General features: G+C 40.4%; 1 protein-coding gene across 30 annotated transcripts in view; it reads left to right on the plus strand.

Moving 5' to 3' along the window:
• Positions 1-16,633, plus strand: part of nrxn3a (neurexin 3a) — a 322,672-nt gene that overhangs the window by 278,468 nt on the left and 27,571 nt on the right. For all 30 annotated transcript variants that reach the window (XM_064322559.1, XM_064322726.1, XM_064322770.1 and 27 more), the window contains 2 exons: positions 5,185-5,274; positions 7,051-7,358. In XM_064322559.1, coding sequence (XP_064178629.1) covers positions 5,185-5,274; positions 7,051-7,358 — 398 coding nt within the window. The remainder of the gene's footprint in view (positions 1-5,184; positions 5,275-7,050; positions 7,359-16,633) is intronic.

Below are 16,633 nucleotides of genomic sequence, written 5' to 3' on the forward strand. Positions count from 1 at the left end.
CCCGGCCCTGCATGCACGGCTTTTCGTGGGGCGGATGTGTCAGCGACTGGGGGACAGGGCCGGGGACGCGTGATGCGCCGCGTTTAGACAAGTCCTGCTGGGATACCGTTGACCTCCACGTCCGTGTCAGTTAGAGGTCCACCTCTCTTACTCGCTCCGATGCATAATTGACCTGATGGACGGAATAGGTGCGGGTGGAAATAAAACAGGTATTTATTTATTTTTAGGAAGGCTGGTCACGCTGGTTTGTGCCGAGCCACGCGGGTGCTTCCCCAGGTTCCCGAGCTCGTGGCAGGATGCGATGTTCCGTGGCCGTAAATAGTTTTGAAAAGCTCAACCTCCACCCGCCGGAGGTGTCACAGCTTTTGAGCTGAGGCCGAACGTCTGACAATTGCCTTTCTTCGCACGTCGCGATAGAATGTGAATGAGGCTTTCCTTCCTTTGCAATGACAGAAACACTGTTCCTCAGATAGATGTACCAGGACGCTGCCCATGCGGTTCACCCTCTGAACTGGAACAGAATATGCGGCAGCTATCTTACCTTCCAAGGCCTTTGAAAAAAGAAGTCTCATGCCAGCATCTCAGAGGCTGATAAGTGTAGAAAATTGCCCCCCTACAGTCTGCAATCAGATTGACAGATAGCTGTGTACACTCACAGTGTTCTCTATGATGATAAGCTGGGACCCACATGGATTTTCCTAACGGAGGACCTCAGGCATGACCTTGTTTGCATGTGAGTCGGATGTCTCTGCCTCGGTTAATCTCGATATAATGGCCCTTAACAAACGGCCTTAATGCTGCAGGACAGGTAAACAGAAAATATGGTTACACCCCTTCTTCTTCTAAAAAAAGACTGACCGTCATTTCATGACATGACACCCCAGTGATTCTCAAAGAGTCCCTGGCTCTTATCTGTCAGGATTTAAGGTAATGATTTCCTAGGTGCAAGATAAATAGTCTTGTACCCTACAAGCCAAATACAATTACTCCTATCAAAAACAAAATCTCTCGCCCTTATAAATCTCTTTGGAGGAAAAAAGATAAGCTTTCAATAAGAGCTGCTGGTCTAATCCCAGGAATAAATGAAAGCACCCAGGATGCTGAGATAAATGCTTTCTCTCTCATTGTTTTTTGGGAGATATTGAGGCAGGAGGAGGAGCCTCTCATGAACAGATCCCAGCTGAACTGGCAGGTCAGTTTGAAAGGGAGTATATCCACCCCGATGCTGATGTATTTCTGCTCAGATGAGCTCAGTCTGTGCTCACCAGTCAGAAAGAATAAAACGTGTAAGTGCAATCTAAAAATGGATTGTTGGACTCTTCAGCCCTTTTCCTTTCTCTAAATTAGTGAATAGGTACAGGGTAGAAAATGACCTTGATTGATTTGCTGTCTGTTTGGAAGAAACTGTGATAAATATACTGCTCTTAACATTTTGCTTAGTTTCACCATTGGCTGATTGAGCCTGCTAAAATGTAATATATCATAAAAACAGTCATTCAGTTTTCAGAAAATGCAGAGAAAGAAACTTTCTGGGAGTAAGGGTGGGGTGTAGAAGTTATTTAAATGAAAATTATTTTCTAAAAATTGTATTAAATTAAAAAATTGTTAATTAAAATTGTAATGCACATATGTGTATTATTCTCTCAATGACATGCAAAAATGAATGGCATAATAGGAAATACCATGTGTGTGTGTTTAAATAAAAGGACATATACTAGTACAGTATGTCAGATACAAGTTGGAATTTCTATCAGGTGTAACATTTACAAAGGGGTTTTTAATAGAGGCAGAGGATAAAAGCAGGATTAGCTTTTTTTGCCTTTAAACATACTGTAGTCTTATGTGCTTAAAAGCTGGAGGATAACAGAAAGTGAGATGGCCAATCCCAGTCAGAACGCATGGGGAGCCTGGTGGACAGTTCGGCTGCATAACCTATGTTCACAGCTTGAAGCAGGGTAGGCATCTGTGAACGTCCCACACTGTGCGCATTTTTGTGCGCAAACCAGTTGCTGGCACGGCGGCAATTGAGTCCATCTATTGACACTGTTGAAGTGGAGCGGGCCAGGCAGCGTCAGGCAGAGACGGGACAGAGAGGGGGGGCTCACGTAACGCTGCTGCGCTCCGGGTACACTTTCAGTTCAGCGAGGGCGGAAGATGATTTGTGCTGCTGTGCGGCAGCGAAATTGCACGGCTCTCGCTGGTGTTGGGACGAGGATTGGAGCCCTTCCCACCGAAGCCCTAGTGGATTTCATTACAGCACTCCATTGCATTGTATTTACTGGACATTGACGGGGCCACACAAATAAGCAGACTGCACAGGGACGGATACAATTGTATTAGATGTGCCAGGAAGCTAGAAGATATGCAAAGCCACATGAACATTATATTCAGCTTGTTTTCATTGCTCCGTTGGAAAACTTGACATGCACAGTACTTGTTTGCTTTCCTACAGTTGCAGACTGCTTTTGGTCAGGGGATAGAAAGAGTTGCCCTTGACACAATATTATTAATTGTGGAGAAATTACTGAATGCGAGGGTTTCATTTTTTCAGTGGTAAAAAACATCTTTCCGGAAGATGTTCAGAGGATTGACTGCATAGCCTGGTTTTGCAGCCCTCACCAATGACGGGGAAGAACCATTACAATGACCTTGCCTTTTTGAACCCCTTATTCAAAGTGAAAACCTGGAAATGCACAAATGTCACAACTGCCAATTATGACTGTAGAAATATTCTCATCTTGCAATCCCAGAACTTGTATAGTGTCTGATCAGGGGCATATGTTTATACACCCCCTGGCTGTGCTATGTATTTTCAAAGGCACAAGAATAATTCTGTCCATAGGAGCCTGGTGAACACGTGCACTTTATTTAACTAGATCAAAGGCATACAGCTCTGCTAAATTTTGATTAACCCTCATACTTTATGGGCTACCTGTTCTTCCTTCAGCCCACGTATGCGTTTGAGCATTCTCACCCTGCCCTCTTTGATGCTGCTTCCACCTGTTTCTGAAAAAGCTCAAGTTTCTGTTTAAATCTACCTCAAAATGTTTTGCCCTGCATGATCTGGACTTACGATTCAGTAATGATGAACGGCACTTGACCATGTCACAACTGTCACAATTTATGTTTGTGATGTACCAAACGAACCTGGCTACATGTTCAGTGGTATATTTATAGATTTTCTCTATATTGTGCCTCTTCGTTGACCCATTTCTTTTAAATGATACTGAAACACTTTTCCCTTTGCAACTACTTTTGGTCCAAAACTAATGACTCTCAGAAGAGAGCATATTTCTTTTTCCTACGGTGCCACGAGTAACATAGGTTAACAGGATACTGTCTTTTTCTGTGCAGTGTGCATTGTTAACTGTTCTCTACTGGGGAAGTACTTGTTCATGGCTTTGAATAGTATATCTTCCTGAATGGATAGCCTGCCATCTTGTTGCCCGCTTCTCTTTGTGATAGTATAGCTCAGAGACCTCACACCAGGTGTGAAGCTGACCCCACTACAGAATCGTAGCCATAGATGAACAGAGCTGGAGGACAGTCACAGGCTGGTGTCACAGTGGGAGAGCATGCGCTGTCCTCTCAGTTACAGTGATTCTAAAAAATGTCCCTGTCACACCTGCTAAAATAGTGCACTTTATGTAACTAGTGATCATAGATTTGCACTCTTTGAGCAAACAATGGGCAGGCATCCATTTCCTGGCAGTTTTTAAATTATTTTTTTACATTTTACATGCTGTAGGCTTGTACTCAATCAGCATTTGTCTTTAATTCTGACTAACAAGTAAAAGCAAGCACTTACACTTTCTCTTCACGTCTCAGTTTGGTGAGTTAATTTTTTTGTGATTGCTGCACCTGTCAAATTGTGTTTGTGAGGCAAAAAAAGATGACGTGCCTCGCACAAAGAAACAACTACAGGACCATGCTGGGTACATAAATCTGCAGTCCTTCTTTAATTATTATTTCATGCTGCTCGCCAAGCAATCGGTGTCGTACCCTATCTCACTGAACATGAAAAACAATTATGCTTCTTAAAGTAGAGGACGTTGCTTGATGTGTTGAGCCCCTAACACCTCCCGCCGGGCCGGTGCAGATGATCCATATTGTTTGTATGTGGGGAATGCTACACTCTTCCCGAGGGTTTTTTATGATGTTCTGTAACGGTCCTGGTCACCCAGGCGTTTGAGTGCCTGCCCCTGGAGTTAGAGTAATGTGGGGGTGCACGACCTGCTGCCTCCGATGCGCAAACATCGACGGTGGGCCTCTTTTTCAGAGAGCCTCCTGACGCCCCCTCCCCTGCGCCATGGAATTTGATTCACACTGTGCCCTGTGGCAGCCTGTCTCCCTTCACCACTTGACAGCAGTGTAGGAACAGCAGGACTTGGCAGCTTACGCACCCAAAATTAAATCCACCTCCCCTTCACTTCCCCCCCACCCCCCTACCCCCCACACACACACCCCCCAAGTCATCTTGCTGTTGTGCTAATGGTCCAATCTGTACAAGTTGTCTACAGGACTGTACCTGTGTTACAAAAGCTCTGCATCTCTTGGCACACTTGTACTGAAGGTCCGTGTATTGTGGCAAGCAGTTCTATTTGAATTTAAATCCAAATTTCAAAGTCTGAACAGATTGTGTTGTGTTTTTGTTCCTGTCATTGGCAAACATGAGCAAGTGCTGTCCAGTGGTAATTTCATTTTTAATCCAATTATCTAATTTCACTGTCAAACTATTTTATCTTGACAATGTTTTGGTGTTTTTTCTGTCTTCTAAATGTCTTTTTAATAAGGGTTCGGAAATGAAAAAATAAATCTAAATTACATGTGCATTTAGTTCTAATGCCATGAAAACAGTAATATATACATACTAATGACTAGTGGCATATTTTTATCAACCTGAATATGGACTACAATGAGATGATGCTCATCGCTAGCCATATGTCTTATGAAATGGGGGCAATTTTCCATTCTCCTCACAATATTTAAATACATAGCTGTATTTCTATATTTGAACAAAGTCGTCAGCTCTAAAATAATAAATAATTCTAATCTTCTAAAAACACTGTTAAACAACTTTTAAAATTGAAAATACAAATGACAAGAATTAATTGTGTATAAACTGAATCTGTGCTGTTGCCGTTGCCAAATGTTTGAAGCTTTTAATGTTTTTAAACTTTAAAGGCAGCAGTGATTATGAGCGCTATCAAATGGCTAATAAGAAAATCCCATTCAAATATACCCGACCGGTAGAAGAATGGCTACAAGAGAAAGGTAATCTTTAAATTTTTAAATGGTAAATTTCCTTTCATTTTGTTTGTTTTATTGTTTTAGTTCTGGTTACCTGTGGTTCTTATCTTAAAAAGTGAATAAATCAAGCATACAAAAGAAAGTGTCAGTAATCTAAAATCATGTCGTTTTTTTCTTTCTCATACCCATAAATGAATGTCTTAATTTTTGTTCGAATTTATATTGTATTTTTCATGTGCCACCATTATTTAAATCATACATAACAATGCATTTTCATCCAACCAAGTTAAAGGGACTGGATTATTTCAAGGTTCATATGAATAGATATCTAAATATTAATATATTTACATTTGCAGCATGCCTAAACTGAAAAAAAAGAAAACCTGTCAATGAACTAAAGAAAAACTTTATATGGATACCCTACTGTCTAACAGGATGAGAATATTACTGTACTAATTATAGTATATTAATCCCGTATGACAGATACTAGTAAATTACATTTAAGGTAGTACTTATCCTGCCTGCTTTTCAGGTATGAGCTAATTTCATTATAAATTGCACTGAAAGGTCATTGCTAAACCTCCTTAAGTAGATTATAAAGTCCCTTTAACAGTCTAAAACATAAAGTGAGCTTCAAATCCCATTAGAACTGTAATATGCATGAATCTACATTCTATTTTTTGTTTTTCTGTGATTTTATTATTTTGTGTGAAAATGTAATGGAGTTGTTCATTATGTCATGTGACGTTTTTATTAAACCTGGTATAAGTGTTTTTATTGATTCAGTTTGATAGTATTCTATTTTAAAATTGCATAGTTGAATAAATGGCTTTGCTAAGGGTATCTGGTCACATGTCCAAACGCATCATTCCCAACTTGTAAATGTGTTTAAGTGCAAAATATTCATACAGCTACAATTAAACTGAATTGATTTCTCGTAATAATTGTTTACCCTTTCCAGAAACAACTCATTTTATTTAATAAATTTAACTTTTAGCAAATACATGAAAAAGAATTGTTTAAATTTGTCACTATAATTTTTGCAGTAACCGATGCATAATTGAACAATTTCTATTACAGACTAGAAGGTACCACAACCCTTGAAATCTTTGGTGTCCTCTTCCAGTTGTGAATTTTAAAGTTGTGTAAAAAAAATAATGTAGCCATAGCTATCATCCTTGTTCTGAAGGGCCCCCAGAGGTGCCGTTACGAAAAAGAACATAAGCATATGACCTTTCCTTTGCACATCACCTTTTCATTTAGAACTCATAATAATGAAAATGACTGTAGGAAATGATGACCTTTAGAGAGAGATCACACAGCGCACACCTGACAGCGATAAGCTCCAACCCTACACATCGAGCCGCTGAGTTCTGTATGCTGTCTGATGAGAATCCCCCATTACCCCCAGTTTACATGCTATTTCCCGTGGCCTTTGAGGCATTCACTCTGGTCTCAGCCTTTCACCCTTGTAACAGATGGCAAGGAGCCTTTGTTTTTGGACAGTAGCAGGGCTTAATTACTGGTTCAAACAGGTAATAGTCTTTTTTTGTTTTTTTTTAAACGGCACAACCGGAACCCTCATAAAAATGCATGTCGCAAACAAACTGCAAACTGATTGCTTCTCTATAATTTGTAAATGCTCATTTTAAAACGCATTGACAAATACATATATACATACACACACACACACACACACACACACACTGTATGTATACACCAGGCCATTTTACAAAATAAACTGCACACCTCAGACATTGTGCTGTCAGTTGAATTACTACCTTCTGGTTTTCCTCCTAGGCCGACAGTTAACAATATTCAACACCCAGGCCACCATCACGATTGGGGGTAATGACCGAAAAAGGCCATTCCAGGGCCAGCTCTCCGGCCTGTACTATAATGGCCTAAAGGTCCTCAACATGGCCGCCGAGGGCAACCCCAACATCAAGATCAACGGCAGCGTGCGCCTGGTGGGCGACGTGCCCTCTGTCCTGGGGTCGGCCACCACCACCTCGGTCCCGCCCGAGATGTCCACCACCTTCATCGAAACCACCACCACCATGTCCACCACCACCACCCGCAAGCAGCGCTCTCCGCCCACCATACAGGTATTACCCTCGGGTTCTTCCTCCTTCCTGTGTGGTCCTAAATTAAGCCAGCACTTTTCTACCAATCATGCGCCTTACTTTTAATGACACATCATGTGACCCTATGTCCCACATATACAAAAGAAGACAAGAGATTTATCAAACACAGTGTAATTGTAATGTGTTAATGGCTGTTGGTTGATTCATGCTGGTATTAGGATTGTAAGGGTGGCTGCATATTTGTGATATTATGTAATTATACTGATCTAGGTTGGCATGCAGCATTCAACAATTTACAAAACACTGTGATCCATGAAAAATAGTCCAAAGACGTACTGAAAAACATGAAGTAACTCATAAACTACATAAAATTAGCCTGTCATACACTCTAGATTTCAGGTGAAATTGAGGATTCTATTTGCAGTGACACAACAGTAAGATGATCAGCTATGCAATTACATTGCATATTTTTGGTTTTTTACTGATATAAGACAGCATCTGCTTCACATTGGAGCAATTCAGAATTAGTGAAAATTTGTGTTACTCATGTACAGGTGTGGGAGGACAATGCATATGAAAAGCAAATGTTTCGAGCCTAAGCAGGTAATTTAACAGGTGCATTCATTTTCATTTGGTTAAGGTCAGGCAAAGCTTTCATTCCAGCCTTTGCTAGAACAGTGAGTCATTTCTGTTTTACAAAATACAACCACTCTGTGGTTCTGAGGTGTCGTCTGTCTGGCACATGTATTCCAACGGCCTAGTTTGAGACCTTTACTCAGTTTCAAAAAAGGAGAGAAATATAATTGTGACTATGGAAGCAGCTTAAAATTCATGAAAAAACAATTTTATTTTAGGTCATTTTATGATTTTGTGATGGAAAACTAAGTACTGTAAAAATGCACATGTGTATTCTAGCTTTACATACCGTATGTATACAGGTATACTTAATATGAACAGGTAATATCAGTATAATGGTACTTTTCTGAGTTAAGTTCCCTGATACATTGTTTGCTTATGTTAATTCTGCCTGTTTTACACACGATGCCTTGGCTCATTTTATCCGGAAGCACAATGACGTGAGATCACAAATGAAAGTCAACATTTAATTCCAGACGTACAGTAGGCTACACGTGTTCAGTCTCATTGTGCTTTGTCCTGTGGCTAAAGACGGAACAAAATTGTTCCATTTCCTACGCTTTTCTCAGACAGATACCCCGGTCTCACGACAGCAAAACAGAGCGCTTTGCAAATACACTTTAACTGTGAGCCAATAAATGTCTGGGGCTTGGCAAAATATAATTACGCTGGCCATTTCATAGGCACCGGAGAACAAATTGACCTGGCGGTCACGATATTAAAGCCATAACTCTCTTCAGAGCATCTGCCAAGAAGAGGCGGGAAGACTTTTATGTCTCCAACAGCGCCGTGATGTACAGTCACAGCAACAGATCACACAGGCACTCGTGGAAATGCAAAATAATTAGAACCCCTCATGCTGAAAACAACGCAAACAGGCCGGAGTGCAAAATGTACAGTACGGACACGAAGGGGCCAGGGCAAGTTGCTCAGACTCGCTGGTGCGCAAGGATAGAAAGGGTGATCTGCCAGACATGATGCATGCAAAATACTTTGCCTCGGAGCAAGGTCTTCTGCATGCTCCTCATTTGTTTATGAAAATGTTGTTTTTTTCATACCCCTCTAATTGATTTTCATGAAAATCCCTCGCCTGGCAAGGCCATGGCTTAACTGTAATTCGTCATGGTGTCTTTCTTTTTTGTTGCCACTCCCTGGGAACTGCTTTGCTTACATCATAAGTCACCAGTCAACTATCAACTGTGGAAAGCGATTTTTCATTGAGAAAAACAAACAGGTGTTGACAGCATTTTCAGGGCACGGGGTGTAGTGTTGTTCAAAGTCCTGGTATTGTCCTGACCCGGGTTGAGAGCTGTTTTCACAGCCTTTGACCTAGTGTCTCCTTCAGGTCCTAGAATGTGATAAGCCCTGTAGTGCTTTACAACTGTACAGCTGCAGAGAAGGGAAGTTCCTGTCCCTTTTTTTATCACCCTGTGGAGTTGGATATTATTATTGACACACTCTCCTGGAAGCGCAATGCCCAGTCCTCTTCAAAAAATCTATAGTGTTCACTGATACACTTGACCTCACTTCAGTCTCAAGATGTAGAACAAAGGAGATACAAATCATATTTGGATCAGCAGATGTTTCTGGCCAAAAAAAAATAATAATAATTGTAATAAATCAGGAGATCATAAAAAAGGCACGTGTAACAATGAAATGGCTTCATACTGAACATGCCCTGAGGGCATTTACTTGGTCTTTATGGCAAATTGTATTACGGGCTACTCGTAATGCCAATCATGCAATATTTTAGCAAAATGCTACTTCTATACATAAGGCATAATGTTTGTCTTTGAGAAAAAATTGCTCATTCAAGGTCATGCTGAATTTTCTTTCTGTAATACTAAAGAGAAAACATGCTCACTCCCAAATTACTTGAGATTGTTTCACTGGGCTATGAGTATTGTAAATTTTTCAAACCAAAAATTTTGCATTCACCAAAAAGGTCTGAAAAAAAACTTTTAGAAAATATTTTTGATGTGTTCACAGATGGTCAATGTGTACAGGCATGCTATTCTTTATTAGTTCACACAATCATACACTGTGTATTTAGACAGATCATTTGGATGAACACACAAATGTTAATGTGCAACGTTTTTTTTTACATTAAAGAATATTACAGAAGATTATCTGGTTAAGCGTCTCAGACATAACCATGATGCGACATCCTTGTTTACGGAAATCTGGCTTCTCTGACAAAAAAAAGGCAATGTTCCAAATGGTCTCTGCTTTGTACCGCCAGTGTACCGCCAAGCAGGCAGTCTGAAAAATGAAATAAAATGGTGCATTATGAATCGGAGCGTTCGCTGCTCCCCATGATCACACACCCACAGATGCTTCCAGCACGTTCTCATACTCACCCGCTCTGACACATCTCTGTGTGACAAATATTAGATAACTCATGCACTGTAATCACGCTCTTCCAGCATGCTGCCGGCTGTACCGCTGCAACTTCTTTAAGTTTTACACATTTAACAGTTTGCTCTTTGATCATGCACCCTAAAGTGCGGTGACTAATGCTCTTGTACTCCGCAGTACTTTTTTTGGAAGCACATGAACACATTCACTGACATCTACCATATTCATCTTGCAGTCGAAACTGTTTTTTTCTAAACCCTAGTGAACTGTGACAATATGAGTTAACTCACCAGATATTGTGTTGCTCCTATTTTCTAGTCAGAATGTTTTCTGTCTACTGTACATCAAAATTCACAGTAAAATAACTCATACAGACAATTTTTAGAAAACACTATACCACACTTTGTATTACGGGGTTCAAAACTATTTGTATAACAAAATGTTTCCAACCTATTTATTTCTTATGGATAGTGAGACATTTGTATTGGCATTGAGCATTTCTATAACCAGTTGTTAAAATGTTTTAGTGAATATATTTTTGTTTAGGCTCATTTTAGATCATTGAAATTTACTCAAAAATATTAAAAACCGAGTTGCTTCCAAAAAATCATGGAAGCTTATTTTGCAACCAGCAATTCTGTAGCTTTTATATTAGTGTGTGATGGCTATCTGTGTGGTGGCTAGCCTGGCTGCAACTGCTCCCCGTTTTCCCTCTGAGTTTTTCCAAGGAGTGGAATGAGAGCATCTTGTGAATGAAGAATTGGGAGGTGGTTGAGTGGAAGCAGCAAGGGAATTCTCATTAAGACTGAGCAGTCTGGCAGGTCAACATTCTGCCCGTCATGTTTGCTTTTCTGTCTTAATTCATACAAACAGGATCAGTAAACAAGCTGCCTGTCACCGTTTGGAAGTAAATTAATTGTGTGCCGCCATCCCCAGTGTTGTGTCGGAAGATATATTCAGGGCTGCGTCTATTTATATAAGATTTGTGCTGTTGGTTTTCTGTTGAAAATGGAACAAGGTCAGTTCATTGTTTTCTCCTTAATTAAGGAGGAAGGAGGGGCTGGAAGAAAAAGAACAAAGACAGTTGGGCTAATGCATTTGAGTGCGGCACTTTTGGGATTTGGGGGACACCACCTTTCACAGATAAAGGATATGTTTTAAAACACTTTATTCTGTGCATATACTGTGAGTAATAACCTATTTACAGTATTTGTATTAATACCATTGCACCAAGAACAGTCAAGAGGAATTTAAAATGTAAATATAGCTAACAATAATGTGCAGTAAAAGATCAGTCCTTTCATGCATGTTGGCAAAATAGACACAGTGACACTGTAAATGCACACATCTGAAAAACATGCTCAAAGAAACTTTTCAGTTTCCCAGGTATCTTCATGTATCCTTTCCTCGAGGAAGCGCCACGAGATTTGTGGCGGTGCTGTATCGATTAGGTCAGAACTGTCAAGCTCCTGGCGCTGGCGTTAGCATAAAGAGCAGAACCTGGGGAAGAAGGAGGGAGAACGGAAACATCGCTTCGGCCAACGTTTCACGATTTTCACCCCTCTTTCTGTTGACCTTCCTGAGTCAGAGTGATGCGTTCTCCCAGGCGGAGAGACGTGTGGCATCCTAATTATAGACGGAGGGAGACAGATGAAGCGATGCCTCATGCGGCCTGTTAGGGGTGAAGGAGCATGCAGAGCAGCACAAATAGAAAGCCTGATGAGCCCATTCATTTTACAGAAGATTTCAGATGCTCCTGCGTGCCACTGAGTAGCACACGCTGATTATGGGGGACAGTCGTTCTGTATTGACTCTACCTGTCCTTTCCCTTTACAGTAGGTCCATTTGTAGCTTTCAGAATGTCCTGTTCTCAAGAAGATTGAATGAGCTGAGTACTCCCTGTCTGAAAATGGTGTAATCACATAAATTAGGGCATACTTTAAAGGGAGTTTGGGTGACTAAGGGGGCGAAGTCCATGTGTGAAACATAAGTGTGGGTCAAGGCATTGTTTAGTATGTCTCATGTTCATTTAAGTGTGACTCTGTGTGCAGTCGTGCTTTGTTGACTGTATAGCTCAAGGCAGAATTACAGACATTACAAAGTCTGGAAAGCTTAATGCTGCAGCATGATGTGATTATTTTCAAGACTGTAGTTACTGATGTGCATGCATTTAACTACACTGAGGTTTCACAGGACGGTGAATGAACAACAGACAAATTGTGGTTGTGTGCTCTGTAACTGTTCATGTGCATGTGGCCTGTGCGTGTGTGTGTGTGTGTGTGTGCGTGCGCATGTGTTTATTTCATGGAATGTTGTTCATATAAGGTTTTTTACTTTAACTGATTGAACTGATTTATAAAATCATCCGTTCAAGAAGATTAGATGAACAAGTATTCTTTTGCTCTGTTGATCTTCTACTTATGTCCTTCATTTTCCTTTAGTGCCAGTCATTGTAGAATATCGTAAAAACTGAGAAGGGAGTATAATGGTAAATTCTAACAAATCTTTAATAATTGATGTATAATTGAGTGATTTTTGTCTTTCAGTGTGGTAAGGTAACACTTTTCTGTTTGCTTCAGTTTGTCCTTGGAGAAAAGCACCAGGGGGGTGGGGCGGTGGGGTTCGATTTTGTCTGTGCAGTGTGTCTGTTAGTATCTCGTAGGAGGGACACACATTTGCCTTAGGGTGCAAGCAACTCTCAATGGCCCTCCCTGTTGAGCTCGCATACACCACTGAAGAGAAGAAAAGGCAAGAAAAATGACAGTTTATGGTGCACTGGGTTCTTTGGTCAAAGTATTATTTGCTTGTTCCCAAGTTTCATGCGAAACAGAGCTTGTGTTGGAACGGTGCTGGAATGTCAACCTTGATTACCACATTAGTTTTGCTTTGGATGCTTTCAGTTACCCTCATCTCAAATTCAGCACTATTTGCAACCAGAACAGAACGTTTTGTCTTGCCTGGGCTCTAGTTAACTTAATGGTTTCTAAAAAAAAATTTTAAAAAGCTGTGCTGTCATCACTGTGTAGTGATAAGCAAAATAAACAGAAAAAAACATGGGTTCAGTTGTACTCGCTCTAAAAACGGAATATTACTTAACATATTAAATATTTGTTTGAAGTGGAAGAAGACAGTGAGAGTTCACCCACGTATGACATTTATTTGCTTTCACAGGCTGACTGTGGAGCGGTTGTGGTAGTGTGTGCACATGATGTAATGTGTTCATTTAACAGGCCTTTACTGCGCACAGTAAAAGTGTTATTGTGGCAATTTATGGGGCACTAAAAGCAGAGGGGCTCAGATAAATCTATTCCATATACTGATGAGCTCTCAGACCATTTAATGTTTAGGATTAACCCTAGGTCTTAAATGTCAGGCCAGAGATACATACTGTATCCAGTGCAGGCCGCTTTCTGATTTCATATACCGATAGATTCAGATATCTGTGCCATGAAGTGCATGTGAAATGGCTGCCCGGGGCCCACAATTTGCAATCAAAACAATAGACTTGCAAGCGAACATCTTTGGAACTTGCAATAATGCTTGTGGGAAAAAAAAAATCTAGAAGTTTCCCTGAAAGTGTTGAGGCTGTAAAAGTAAAATTCTGCTGGTTATCTGAGATACAAATCTGAGATGCAGAAATATGGAAAATATGCATATACATACATCTCATAACAATTCGTGTGGCAGAAAAAAGGTAATTATTATTGTCATGATCTAAAAAAAAATGCATACATATTAAAACCATGATGAGGCCCTTAGAAACTGCCATCTTTCATTGTGGGAATGTAGTGTGCTGGTGTTGAGAAAACAAACAGCACCAACCCAAAGTCAAAACATGCAGAATGAGTTGATTTAGAGCACTAATGAAAGTAATGGGGCTCTAGGAGATTTATCATCCCGTTATATTAAGGCCACTTCTAATTACCTAGTTGGTGCTGACATATGTATGCCAGTGTATGTAAATGTGCTTGCTTTCCGTTTGATGTTGCGGTGAAATTTAGTGTGAGTGTATTGCTTCGTACAGCTGCTTATAGACTTGCTCGTAGAGTGTTGGTAGTAATTCATTTCTTTCCCTTTGGAAATCACTTTGCTCTGGACTTTCTGTAAATGTGTTTTCTCAAAGGTAATGTCTAGCTTTTAGCCACAACAAAGCTTCAGTCTGATTGTTTTACTGCTTGTTGTAAGCAATTACATTCATCTGCATAAATACAAGAATTACAATGGAAAAATCGCACTGGGAGCTCACTGCACTTTTCATGTTCTGCAAATGTTTTTTCATTAGTTAGCAGTGCCAGTTCTTAAGCTATGCTGTAAAAGAGACAGATTAATCTAAGTATTTGTTGTCTTACTTAATGTTATTTTTGCGGAAAGCTATCAATTAGGCCTCATTTTTGAATCACAAAATAAATGAGTAAATATGGTTGTCCTTCAATGGTGATTGGGTTCACAAAAATTTGGGGTCAATAACTTCCCCGCAGAGATAGGGGAAGAGGGGATAATGACATCTCTGCTCGCAACCGCAGTTCAGCATGCACTGGGGCCCATGTTTAGCCCCAGGGCTCTACACTGCTCCCATTTTAGGAGCATTTGCTCCCGAAAATTGATGTGCGCCAACTGGAAAAAAAATAATTTAGGAGCACATCGACTAATTGGGATGTATTAGTGTGCTCCTAAATTCTTTCAACTTGAAAGCACATGTGCTCCTTGGAAAGAATATGTCAGTATGTAGAGCCCTGGCCCTACATGAGAGCAGGCTGCAGCTGCCAAGACCGAAGGCAGCCCTTTGGAGAGAGAGGAATTCCTGCGGCAGTCTGCACAATACAGTAAACAGCCCGTCGATGGGCTGAAAAAGTGATCTGATGACGCAAGCAGTACAGTGTCAGCAGAACGTGCTACTACAACATTACAATAAAGACGAATATTTCTCCGGAGTTGTGCTTAAAAATCCAATTACATAGCCAGAGGATGCTGAGCGAATAGCGGACTGGTGTGGAGGGCTGATACGTTTCAGGAGGTGCTGACAACTGGTACGGGATAAGGAATGCTAAGCAATGCCTAACCCCTGCAAACCTTTAGAAATATCACACCTGGTTTATCAAAATATGTAGCAGCTACGGCGTCTTTCAGCTGCCACAAATGAGAACTGCCCCCCAAGCACGAGACTCTGAAAAGGGCAGCTCTGCTGTTGGGGAGAGCACTCCCGCGGAGTTCACCCGATTTTGGGGCCACATTGAATTCTGAAACACTGAATTTCAATGTTGACCGATTTCTGTTGAGTGATTTCTGATTTGTTTATTTAATTTTTTTTTATAATGCGCATGAAGATGTGTTTGCTGCAAAGTTAAATCAAAACTGCTGATGCACCTCTAGTTTTGTTTCTGCTCATCCAATTTCAAGTGTGCTCTAACACCACTGAAAAAAATGTTACTTCAAATGTAAAAAGTTCTGAACAGATGAACCGCAGTATATTTCAGTATTCTAGCCAAGCTTTGGCTTGAAAACCTAAATAAAAATGATAATGAACATCAAGCAAATGTACTTTGCTTACTGTGTATCTTAAGGTGTCACCCAAATTCATTTAATATCATATATGGCGATACAGAACAAAGTCTTACCATTTGGGGTGTCAAAAGTGTGAGAAGGTTCAGATATTGTGAAAAATGACTGTTGAAGATGTAAAATTGAGCTTTGAAACTAGGAGATGTACCCGTTCTGTTTTCCTTAACACATTACACCTTTTGAACTCTGTTATATAAAGTCAAAAATATCTTTGCAGAAATATAGTACCCAAAAATCCACAGTAGCGTGTTAAAAAGCTATTATGCTTGACTTCATATAATCTACAAGTCATACCAGAAATTTATATGGAAATCTACAATGCCCTTAGGGCAGACTCATAGGGTTTCCTGAGACAACTGTGTATAGCTGCTGCTGTGTGCTAAGGCATTCTCATAGGCTATGTTATCTTAAAATCATTAATATTTTTCTATACATATCCCGGCACTGAAGGTGACCCCCAACACATTCCCTGCATCATAAATGATTTTCCTGTGTTTTGACAAAGGAGAAGGCATCTGGCTGGCAATTTTTTTTTTTTTTTTTCTTTTCTCAAGCGTATGTATTTTGCATGTACCACAGCAACAAAAAAAAATGCAATCAAACCAATTTACCTGCCCTTCAAAAACAGTCAGTAAAGATTGATATTAGCCTTACCTGGTGACTTTTTGACACCATGTAGACGGGAGGGGAAATCATTTCTTTTGACACGCGTTGATTTCTCCTGGTTTGAGAGCCTAATCTGT

Source organism: Anguilla rostrata, chromosome 1, assembly GCF_018555375.3.
Source record: "Anguilla rostrata isolate EN2019 chromosome 1, ASM1855537v3, whole genome shotgun sequence".
Taxonomy (NCBI): domain Eukaryota; kingdom Metazoa; phylum Chordata; class Actinopteri; order Anguilliformes; family Anguillidae; genus Anguilla; species Anguilla rostrata.